Raw genomic sequence first — 12440 nt, 5'->3', positions numbered from 1 at the left:
CAGTAGCTAAATTTCTTTTGATTCATATGTTCATGGCAGTAATGCAGATTCCATTTTTCACATATTCACTCTTGCACATAGCTATTGGATTTTTCAAGTCAGTATTCACACAGCAGTTTCTGCTATTTCATGTATTCCCCTTGCATAGTCACTGGTGTGCATACCTTATCTCCCCATAGTCAAATTGAAAAACGACAAGTCTCATTTTTTTACGGGATGCTCAGTCCAAAAAAACCATGGACATTTGAATAGCCCCATAGACTATAATGGTTCCATATTCTATCAACGAAAAACAAGAATAGAAGATGAGAGTGAAAGCACAGATGTCTGAATGAGGCCTTGTTGCATTTAATAATGTCATAATTTTACCTTTCGTGAACATTTCTAAATTATTTCTCATTCCAATAAATTGCATTTCTAACTCTTTAAATATAGTCCTCGTATAAGTTTAAAAAAAGTGTAATGTTTTCAGACCTCTTTCCGCTTACATATTTTTGAACATTTTGGCTGCAGCTGCTCTATATTTGGAGACCACTTTCATGTGTTATATTATTCAGCTTTATCCAGTTTTCTTTTTTTGTTGTTGTTGTATTAAACAGGAAAAGAAAAACGAAAAGATGCTGAAAATAAACCAACAGAAGAGTCCCCTCCCCTGATGGCCCTATCTGTAGAGATTTCAGTCCAGCTCGCGTGCTGAGCCGTGTTTGCTGTCGCCCAGCAATGTGACTACTGAGAACAGATGCTTATTTACTGTGGCACAGCTCCTATGTTAATACATTTGAATTGCATGATGTGCAAAGAAGTCTCTACCTTATTTTTTAACTCTCCAAGCCACGTACAGTGTCAGAATGTGTGTGTAGATTTATGCCAGTGCTATTTTTTATTTTTTGCTTCACTGCAGGTTATATCAGTTCTATTCTTTTATTATTCAACATGCAAACTAAGAAATATTCTCAAATTCAGTAACAATTCATGGCAAAGACAGGTCGCACCTGAGTGGTCATATGGGCTCCCATATTACATACTGTATTAGCATAGTGCTACCGTAGTTGTGTCGTAAAGATCCGTTATCAATCGGATGGGGTTGGATAGATACATCCATGGCCAAAAGGGTTTGCACCCTTAAAATGGTTCCAGAAAATAAATTATTTCTCCCAGAACGTTATTGCAATTAAAAGTTTTGTTATACGCATGGGTATTTCCTTTGTGCGCATTGGAACAACACAGAAATAAAAGTAAAAGGAAAATGCAACATAATTTCACACCCACCTCCAAAAATGGGGCAGGCAAAATTATTGGCACCATTAACTTTAATATTTGGTTGCACACCCTTAGGAATACATAACTGCAATCAATCACTTCTTACACCTCTCAACTGGAATTCTGGACCACTGTTCTGTTGCAAGCTGCTCCAGGTCTCTCATATTTGAAGGCGCCTTCTCCCAACAGCAATTTTGAGATGTCTCCACAGGTGTTTAATGAGATTTAAATACAGACTCATTGTTGGCCACTATAGAACTCTCCAGCACTTTGTTTTCATCCTTTTCTGGGGGCTTCTTAACTTATGTTTGGAATCATTGTCCTGCTGAAGATCCTTGACCTATGATGCAACCCAACTTTCTGACACTGGGCACTACATTGAGACCCAAAATCCTTTGGTACTTTCCAATTCCAATACACATAAAGGAATTAAACATGTGTAATTACTATACTTTTCTGGAAAAAATACGGTACTTTCTTTTCTGGAACAATTTCAAGGGTACTAACACTATCTGCCATGACTGTATTGTTGCTACTAGGGACATAGCCTCTGCAGCAGCGCAGAGGGAAGGGGGGAGGATGTGTCACTCACAACTAGGAATTGGGCACCTGAACTTTGTACCATGTAATGTGTATGCACAAACAAATGGGACAGCTACCTGCGCTTGAACTCTTGACATACCCACTGCTTGACAGCCTGGGAAGGCTTGAATATAAATCCAACTAAAGAAAAAGTTGGCACTCCATGCTCCAGGATAAACTCTTAATTCTTTATTCAAAATCCATGTGAAAACACAACATTCTAAGTAGATGTCACATCATCATTCTTTAATCCATAGATGGTCAATGTACTAACTTCTCCGTTAAAAAGGAAATTTAGGGGGGCGTGTCCAGGATGCTGAGCTGAGTGGACGTGGGGAAGAGGAGCTCCTGTTGACCCTCAGCTAAATTAGCACTTATCATAAGCACAAACCTACTCACCGGCTCTCAGGATGGGACCACGGAGGATTAAACCGTCGCAGCAGGCATCGGTGGCCCCCCCGCTGCACACCACGGCGCTGGATACTTTCTTGGGCCTGGAACAGGGTCCAGGGGAGGCCCGGATGCCATCTTTCCAGGAGCATGGAGGGGAAATGGAGGCACTGGCCCGGCCTGCTAAGCAGCAAGAGAAGGAGGAGTGGGTGAGCGGGGACACAGGGGGGAGTGGAGGAATCTCTGCAGCAGATCCAACAGGGGATGCCTTGGCTCAGCAGCCCTGCACTGCATCGGATCCTCAGGCACAGCAGCAGCAGGCCCAGGAGCACATAGTGGCTGTGGGAGATAAGGTGGAGGTCGGGGGGCAGCCCTCCCCACTGCCGGGAGAAGAAGGGACTGCAGCTACAGCTGGTAATATCAGGGAACAGAGCAGCCTGCTTCCCCCCTCTGGGCCTCGGTGTGGAGATCATCCTCCCCAGCACCAGACTAAAACTCCAGCGTCTATTACTGCAGGTGCTCACCTTAAAGGGCCAGACACCTTCTATAAGGACATGCATGATTTCATAAGTAAACTTCCTTCTAAAGAGGACTTTCAATGCCTCATACGTGAGGTTAAAGCAACTTGCAGGTCAGAAATAGCTGAAGTGAGGAGAGATTTGCAGCAATTGTCTGGCAGAATTGAATCCCTGGAGGAAGAGCATGACATCACCAGATCCCATGTATCAGAATTACACAAACTGGCAACATCGCAACAAAAAATAATGGAGGATATGCAGTCTCACATAGAGGATCTCGACAACAGAGGACGCCGTTGCAATGTCCGTGTGAGGGGGGTCCCAGAGTCAGATGGGCCCGAGGACACAAACTCCATACTACAATCCATCTTTAATGAAGTGTTGGACGCTCCCCCTTCTAACATCATCAAGCTGGACAGGGCACACAGGGCTTTACAGCCGAAGAATTTATCCACCCAACCCCGGGACATCATTTGTTGCATTCACGACTTCTCCACCAAAGAACTGATCATGGCTAAGGCTAGAATGAGGCGCACGGCACCTGTGTTCAATGGCAAGGAAATCCAGCTTTTCCCGGATCTTTCTCGCATCACACTCCAGAAAAGGCGGCACCTCAAACCCCTCCTCACGAGCCTGAAGGAGCACCAGGTTCCATACCGCTGGGGTTACCCGTTTGCACTAACAGCGCGCAGAGGGGGTAAATCGGCGACCCTTCGCACTCCAGCAGATACCACTCTGTTCTGTGAAGCACTGGACATTCCAGCGGTCTGTATCCCAGATTGGGACTTGCAAAGGTTAGAAGGGCCGCCCCCTCCCGTGTGGTCCAAGGTGAGGGGTGGAGGGCGTGGGGCTTTGGGGGGGAGAGGAGGTAGGGGCCGCGGGTCGCCCCCCTCCCCGGCTCACCGTTGAGGACACTTCTTAACCTGGTTGGTGCCTATTTCTTATACCCTCTGAGTTCCAGTGGCTGAGCATGCTTTGTGATACTGTGACTCTCTCTACAGCAAGCCTCTGACTGTCCATTGTGTCATCTGCGGCCCTCTGGGTCTGTTGAGCTGCATAAGGGGGGGGGGCTGTAGCCACAATGATGCCGTGGGTGGTAGGGGGTTGGCGGGAGCCCGGTCCCCTTACTTGGAGTTAGTGGTTGAGGTTTTTTGTTTTGTTTTGTTTTTTTTTTGTTTTTTCCCTTGTTTCCTTTTGGCACGGGCCTGTGCCCACTGGACTGACCCCCGTGGGAGGGCTACTGGGGAGTGAGGTGGGTGGCTCTCTTAGCTCAGACGGGTTGGGGAACCTCCCTCTAGGTCTCTCCCTTCCTGGTTGACCCCCCGGGAATCTATGCCTAAGGTTTATGCATTTTGGTTATTGTTCTTAATTCATGTTCATTTCTATGTTTGTCCTTGTCTTCCCCCCTCCCCGATGTTTTTTCCTTATGTGTCCTTTCAGGTACCACCCCTTCTAGAGTCCCTGGGAGCTGCGGCCCTTTGTCGTATGGACCATCTCCTCTGGCCGGCTTCACAGGGGAAGTCATGCCCCCGACGGTATAGGTGTGCCATTAGCTTTTTCTTACTTCTAAGTTTTAGATATGACCCGCATTATCTCTCTTAACGTAAAAGGTCTGAATTCACCCCGTAAGAGGAAATTGCTGCTACAGGAACTGAAAACATCAGGGGCAGACATAGCCTTTGTCCAAGAAACACATTTTGTGGAATCAAACACTTTCAAATTTGCGTCCCACCGCTTTCCCATCCATTACTCGGCTTACTCGGGCTCCAAGAGGGGGGGAGTTGCTATTTTAATATCCTCCAGTTGTCCTCTACAAATTACGGGTTCTCACTGCGATCCAGAGGGTAGATATGTGATTCTGGAGGGCCAACTGGGGGGATCCCCGCACATACTGGCCAACATTTATGCACCTAATGAAGGGCAGATACGCTTTCTTAAGAAAATACTCGATCTGATAGGCGGACTGGCACCGGCCTCTACGGTGTTGGGGGGAGACTTTAACATCCCTTTTTCGGAGGTGGCTGACAGACTCTCTGTGGGTGGACACCCTCCATCGGGTGCTTTGAAAAATTTGTCCCGGGACTTTCGGAGGCTCATTAGATCAGGGGCTTTATACGACGCTTGGAGGGTGGACCACCCGGGAGAGAAGGCCTTTTCCTTCTACTCGCATCCGCATCAGACGCACACCAGAATAGACTATTTTTTCATTGACTCACAGCTGCTGGGGCGTCTTGAGAGGGTGGAAATGGGATCCATTACGTGGTCAGACCATTCCCCACTCATAATGGACTTCAAGAAAGATGGTCCTCGACCTAGGCCTCAGCATTGGCGCCTTAATGAATCTCTGATCAAAAATCCCGACACTAGGGCCTTTTTAAATAAGCAACTGGTCGAATTCTTTCAGTTGAACACGGGCACGGTCACGTCGCCGGCAACACTCTGGGAAGCTCACAAGGCAGTGATGAGGGGACTATGCATTAGAGAGGGCGCCAGGGCTAAAAAGAATGCCACAAGCCAGCGGGACTCTATAACGGCCCATCTTAAGCTACAGGAGGGGAGACTGGCGGCTGCCCCATCACTGACTATTCTTAGGAGAGTCATCAGCCTTAGGGAAAAGTTGAGAGACTTGGCAATTGGCAGAGCAGAAAAATTGCTAACCTTTTCCAAACAAAGATACTATGAAAGGAGTAATAAGGCTCATACCTTACTCGCCAGGCAGCTTAAGGAGCGCGCTACATCCTCATGCCCTCAGGCTCTGCGCGACGAAAAGGGCACTATCCACTATCACCCCGCTTCAATAGCTGACATTTTTTTCAATTACTACAACAAGCTTTATAACCTTCCGGCTCCCCCGGGCATGGCTTCGCGCGGGGCTGGGGCACTTGGGGACTATTTTTCGGCCCTTGAGCTCCCTTCACTGCCTTGCGGAGCAGCCGCGGCTTTGAATGAAGAGATTACTACAGAGGAACTGGAGCAAGTTCTGGAAGCCCTGCCTGGCGGGAAGTCACCGGGCCCGGACGGCTTTACTTATTTTTATTACAAGGTGTTTGCGGCGGAGCTCCTCCCACACATGGCCGCCTTGTTTAACTCTTTCCTTCAGGGTGACCCTATCCCTCCATCCATGCTACACTCCCATTTAATCCTCCTGCCCAAGCCACCCAGGGACCCATTGGACTGTGCTAATTATAGACCAATAGCCCTTTTGAACTCCGATTTGAAGATGTTCACCAAGCTCTTGGCAGCCAGGCTTAATCGATGGTTGCCCCAACTCGTGTATAAAGACCAGGTGGGTTTTGTCCCTTGCCGTCAGGGGGGGGACAACACCAGGAAGGTCATAGACCTGGTGGATGTGGCAAATCGGACGAAGCAACAGGCGTTGGTGTTGAGTCTAGATGCAGAGAAGGCTTTTGACCGCCTTGCGTGACCTTTTCTCTTCAAGACAATGGAGGTCTTTGGGATCTCGGGTGGCTTTATGCGGGCCTTGAAGTCCCTGTATAGCGCTCCTACGGCCTCTATCAAACTCCCCCTCCACATCTCTAAGCCTTTTCTCATCTCCAATGGCACCAGGCAGGGGTGCCCCCTGTCCCCCCTCCTTTTTGCGCTATGCATAGAGCCCCTCGCGGCCTCGGTCAGGAGCAACCCAGACATCTCGGGGGTCCTGGTCAGGAATAAACCGTTTAAAATCTCACTTTTTGCCGACGATGTGCTCATTACACTTACTAACATCCATGTGTCCCTTCCAATTTTAATGTGCACCTTGGGTAGGTACGGGAGCCTTTCGGGGTATAAGATCAACTCTAGCAAAACGGAGGCAATGCCCTTGAATCTCGACCCGGTGGCCCTGGATTACCTGCGTTTGAATTTTAAGTTTCGTTGGAAGACAGATGCGGTCAAGTACCTGGGGGTTAACCTCACATCTACTTATGATTCCCTCTATAACCTTAACTTCCCCCCCTTTTCCGAGAGCTGAGAACTCTTTTGAGCAAGTGGTTGCCCCTCCCTCTTTCGTGGATGGGGCGCATTGCGGCGGTTAAAATGAGCTTGCTCCCAAAATTATTATATTTCTTTGAAACCCTCCCAGTTAAGGTACCAATAAAGGAGCTGAAGTCCCTTCAGGCGGCTATCCTTAGATTTATTTGGTGTAACAAACGTCATAGGGTGGCCAGGGAGGTGTTGATGGCTCGGAGAAACAGGGGGGGGCTTTCTGTCCCGGACATCCTAAAATACTATTGGGCGGCCCATCTTAGGAGGATCCCCTGTTGGGTGTCCCTTTGGGCATACAACAGGTGGACTGAGATTGAAAAACTTTGGCTGGCGCCTATACATCCAAACGCGCTCCTGTGGCCCCCGGCCCGGTGTGATTCGCCCCCCCCTCTTCTTGGACCGATGCAGTTCACTAGGGACCTCTGGGCATTTTGCATTAGAAGATTTCCTTTGGCATCCCCCTGCTCCCCTCTGGTGTCCTTCATATACCAACCCTTGCTCCCAAGCAGTCTGGAGTCGGACATGGTGCACCCCTGGCTCAAGGCAGGTCTATTCAGATTTGCAGACATTATAGATGGAAGTACAATGCAGATCCATTCCTTTGAGTACCTTAGAGATAAATTCTCTCTCTCTAATCGAGAGTTTTTCCAATATCTGCAGATCAGAGACTTGGCTGGCTCCTTGTTTGGCAGGGCAGGGGCCTCGATTCCCACAGATTTTGAGAAAATTTGCAGAAGGGGCACTGATACTAAGGGGCTGATTTCGGAAATTTACATTTTGCTTTCTGATTCACGGGAGGGGCCCGAGGGGTCTTTTCCATACATGCGGAAATGGGAGTCTCTATTGGGAAGGCGGATACTTCCTCAGGAATGGGCAGCAATCTGGGGAAACGCCGCCAAGACGTCAATATGCACACTATATAAGGAAAATATCTATAAAATTTTGCTATTTTGGTACCACACTCCAGATTTCCTTCATGGCATAGACCCCTCCATACCGGCTTGTTGCTGGAGATGCGGGGGAGGCAGGGGCACCATTCTGCACATATTCTGGTCCTGTCCAGGGATAGTCCCCTTCTGGGAGCGGGTTAGAGGGTTGATCCATAAAGTACTATATATAGAGGTTGATCTTGATCCCCTGATCTATGTTCTGGGTCTTGGGAATGGGGGATTGGGAAAAACGGCCTCTAAGCTTTTGTCCCACATCCTTACGGCGGCCAGATGCTTAATTGCAAAGAATTGGAGGCAGCCAGGGACACCCTCACTCCAGAGCCTCAAGTATAGATTACTGGACGTTAGACGCATGGAACATCTCACGGCACTATTGCATGACACAGTTGACCGCTTCCAGGCCGTGTGGGCACCATGGGACTACTTTGCGGGACAGGAGGATCTGTGAGACTGAGGCCTATGGGTCCTATGGAAAGAGCATGGACTCTTGAAACCCTTCCCTCTTCCCTCCTATTTCTCCTCTCCCCTCCTAACCCTCCTCACCTGTCCTGTCATTGTTTGTCTAGGTTCGATAAGAATTGTGAATTTTATGTTTTATTTTATGTATGAAAAACGTAAATTGAAAATCTCAATAAAAATTCAAAGTTTAAAAAAAAAAAAAAAAAAAAGGAAATTTAAAATTAAATGCACCCCACCCCTCTAACCTTTCTCAAATCCATCACAGTTATTCAGTGGGTGTGCATTTTCCACATGAAGATAACCTTCAGATATTGAATTACAAAACCACAAAATAATAAAAAAATAACTAGAAACAAAACAAAAAAAAAATATCGAAAACACAAATTCCTTTTTATTATATCTTCAATAACGCTACCGTGTTTTTCCAAAAATAAGCCCTCCCCCAAAAATAAGCCCTAGCAGGAATTTTCAGCATTTTCGGAGCAAGGCTTAAATATAAGCCCTCCCCCGAAAAAAAGCCCTAGTCCCGGATCAATAATGAAGTGTCCGTGCAGCTAAAAAAGGTTACAGATACTGCAGGACACTTCATTACAAACAGCGGCACCCGGCAATTACACTGACCCGACGCTGAGCGGCAGGACCTGCAGTGATCACACACCCACACTCATCAGATCTCATGCACACACGCGCACACATGCACACACGCACGCACACACACACATCGCACACACAATCAAATCGCACACATAATCAGATCGTACAAACAAACATTGGATCACACGCAAACATCAAATCACACACAAAAACATCGGATGGCACACACATCGGATCGCATACCTCATCCAGCGACACCGATCTCTTCTCGCCGGCAGAATCCTGAGAGGCAGTACGGTGGAGCGCAACGAACAGGACCTGCAGCGGGACATGTGACTTGCTCTCATCATTCCCTGCGGCCGTAAGCGCTGGATGTTATGTGATGTGTGCGATCGGCTGTGTGTGTTTGCGATCGGCTGTGTGTGTCAGTATGTCAGCTAGCAGCAGGGTAGGACGGCGTGTAGCACCGACCGGAGATCACAGGGAGGACCTGTGAGCCACGCAGACGTCCAGGTCTGGTGAGTATGAGTCTCCTGGGAAGTGGGGAGGTCTGCTTTTTTGGGGGGTAAACTGTGTTTCTCCAAGAATAAGACCTCCTCCAAAAATAAGCCCTAGTGCTTTTTTGGGGGGCAAAAAAATATATAAGACAGTGTCTTATTTTTGGAAAAACATGGTAGATAAGAATCTGTTGCAAATTTTATCCATTTGGCTGTCTGGTTTGTAGGACAAATATCCAATGGGCTTCTCTACCTAATAGCCATCTCCTACAATCTCCTCTGACACCTATTTTAATAATTTGTTTCACCTTAGCTTCCATACTACCAACGTTCCTAGTATGAACGTGCAAAATGTTGAGAAACCGCTGAAACACTCTTAAAGGGGTACCCAGGGGAGATTAAAATGAGATTTAAAAAAAAAACAAAAAACCCCCAACTTATTCTAATGGCCGTTCCTTTGTAAACTTAGAGGAGATCCATAGTTCTGTTTTCCAGCCTTACAGTACCTGTAGTTCAATGTGACTCTGGAGCTGCTCCTTGGTGCTCCCTCTACCTTCTGGGACATTACATCACACAATCAGGGGCATGGCCTGCTCTTGGCTGCTATCAGCCAGCCCCCTGAAAATATCTGTTTCTCTGCAGTACAAGAACAGGAGGCCTGATCACGCCCCCTATTGTCAGACCGAACAGAAGCAGATAATATCAGGTGGCTGGCTATTACTAGCAGCATGCACCCTGATGTGTGATGTAACATCCCAAAACAGAGCGGGAGTACTGAGGAGTAGCTCCAGCTTCACACTGAATTATAGGTAGTGTGAGGGTGGGGAACAACACTATGATCTTATGTTTATAGGTTATGAGGGCATGGCCATTAGAATAATTTGTGATCTTGAAGCGACCGGTGGTAGGGCCGCGGGTCTGTGTGTATGCTCTATTCCAACAAAATCACCATACTCAGATTTTACCGGTAGTAACATTTCTTTACTATGAAACATATTTATAACACAATCAACCGAACTATCTGCGCACATGTGTATACTGGAGTCCCCGGATCTTCACTCCTTCCGGGTGCACAGCAAGAAAAAAAAGAAAAGAGAAAAAAACAACAAAGAAATGGCGGCAACTTTCCCTAACTTTCCCTACAATCACGTACCAGTCTATCCCAGAAGAAGATGCCGCTCCCACGTCGCAGGCCTGTAGTCTCACGATGATGGGTCCCGGTGCAGCGCTGAAGGGATGCAGCTCCTCGGTCTTTTCCTTTGATCTTCTCCCGCTGGTAACGGATTCTAGTCAGTCTTTTAGTCCCGGGGCACACCGAGCAGAAGAAGGGAGGTCACGGCCCCTGCACTTGCACTCAGAGGGCGATGCTCTGCAGTCAAGTTATCACAGCCCCTGGATATGCACTCCGGGTGCGATGCTCTGCAGTCCGGTTAGATTCTCAGGGAAAACAAAGTCTCTGAGACCGGGGTTGGCAGAAACCACTTCCACAGGGTGATTCCTCCAAGAATCCGGTGGCAAAAGAGCCCTCTGTTCAGGGAGACCACACGCAGCTCTCTCCTGACTGAACTCCGGGGCTGAATAATCTTCCTGCACTTTTTCTTCCTGGTTAGAACACACAAGCTGCAGCAGGGGATTTCCCACCTCTGTGTTTGTGATTGCACAGTCTGACACTGCCCCCTTGTGGGCAAGTGCTGAAGCAATATTCAAATCCATTTCTACATTAATGATGCAGTCTGAATTGTTGATCCCATTACATACCCCCCCACTTAAAGGTTGGCAGTCCCTGTCAACTACCGTCGGTTCCCAGGCAGCGATGACTGCAGATGTCACAGGGGTTGGTTGAGAAGTGGGCCATACTTACTGGTCCCTGTAAGACCGCCCGGGCGGGATCCCAGCAGTGGTGCGGTCAGTGCGTCTCAAGGGTCGGTTGTTCCCCTCCCAGTCACCGCCTTTACGCCCCACTTCAGTCAGCACTCCGGGGGAAGAACTGGGTTGTGTAGGTGGGTCACCGGTCTCAGAGTCGACGTGATCACTATGCTGGGAAACGTCCGTGATGTCAGTCGTGTTAGCAGCGTCACCCCCTCCGGGTACCGTGGTAGGGGAGTCAGGCTGGGATCGGCAGGGACGCAACATATTTCGGTGCACAGTGCGAATGCTGCGACTGTCTTCACCCTGCACTCGGTATACATGCCCGTTGGGGTAGGGGCGTTCGATTACCCGGTAGACTTCAGTCTCCCACTTGGCTCGAAGTTTCCCTTGTGGCTTCTTGATACGGAGCAGGACTAGCTGTCCCAACTTCAAGGGTTGCTCTTGCAAGGGGAGTGGATCAGCATGTATCTGGCCCCGGATTTGTTGGCTCACCAGCCGGTGTACAGTCTCCATCTTCTGTCGGTGAGCATTTAGCCAGGAGGGGTAGTTATGGCAGACATCATCTCCAGGGCGGAATAGGTTCAGGTCATGGACCCCTTTTCCGGGGCGGCCAAAGAGAAGGGTGTGTGGGGTGTAACCAGTCACGGAGTGGACCTGGTTGTTGTAGGCCCATACTAGATCAGGAAGGAATTGGGGCCATTGGTCTTTCTTATCATCGGCCAGGGTGCGGATCAGCTGGAGTAGAGTCCGGTTGAAGCGTTCACATGCACCGTTCCCTTGTGGGTGGTAAGGAGTGGTCCTCGACTTCTGAATCCCATACATCCGATGCAGCTCTTCGATGACTCGGCCTTCGAAACAAGCCCCCTGGTCGGAGTGCAACCTCTCCGGACACCCATAGACGTGGATGAACTGTCGACAGATGGCCCGTGCAGCCGATTCAGCCGTCTGGTCTTTGGTAGCAACAGCGACAGCGAATTTTGTGAAGTGATCCACCATGACTAGGCAGTACTGATAGCCACTGCTCGCCGTCCCAATCAGCAGGTAGTCCACCATCAACAGCTCAAGGGGCCTGGATGATATAATTGACTGGACAGGTGCCCGCTGCTCAGGGGACTTGTGTAGTTCACAGGTGCGACAGGTCTGGCAGACGTCTTCAACCAGCTTGCGGAGCCCCGGACAATAGATGGACTGTTGAATCCATCGAAAGGTCTTGTCTATTCCGAAGTGTCCATTCCTTTTGTGGGCTTGGGCCACCATCTCACGGGCCAATTGCTCAGGCACCACAACTTGTGTGCATTCCTCCAGCATGTGCGACAAGAGAACCTTCCGGTATAGCA

The 12440-nt window shown here is 48.7% G+C and overlaps 1 protein-coding gene across 2 annotated transcripts in view; it reads left to right on the top strand.

Moving 5' to 3' along the window:
• Window positions 1–838, top strand: part of LRRC43 (leucine rich repeat containing 43) — a 70912-nt gene extending 70074 nt beyond the window's left edge. The window contains exon 11 of one of the 2 annotated variants that reach the window (XM_075341826.1): window positions 600–838. In XM_075341826.1, the coding sequence (XP_075197941.1) occupies window positions 600–697 (98 nt within the window). In that variant the 3' untranslated portion in view covers window positions 698–838. The remainder of the gene's footprint in view (window positions 1–599) is intronic. The other variant, XM_075341825.1, reaches the window with a different exon arrangement.
• Window positions 839–12440: the final 11602 nt, after the last annotated feature.

The sequence above is a fragment of the Anomaloglossus baeobatrachus genome, chromosome 1, assembly GCF_048569485.1.
Source record: "Anomaloglossus baeobatrachus isolate aAnoBae1 chromosome 1, aAnoBae1.hap1, whole genome shotgun sequence".
Classification (NCBI taxonomy): Eukaryota; Metazoa; Chordata; class Amphibia; order Anura; family Aromobatidae; genus Anomaloglossus; species Anomaloglossus baeobatrachus.
This window is presented reverse-complemented; position numbering and strand designations above follow the sequence as displayed.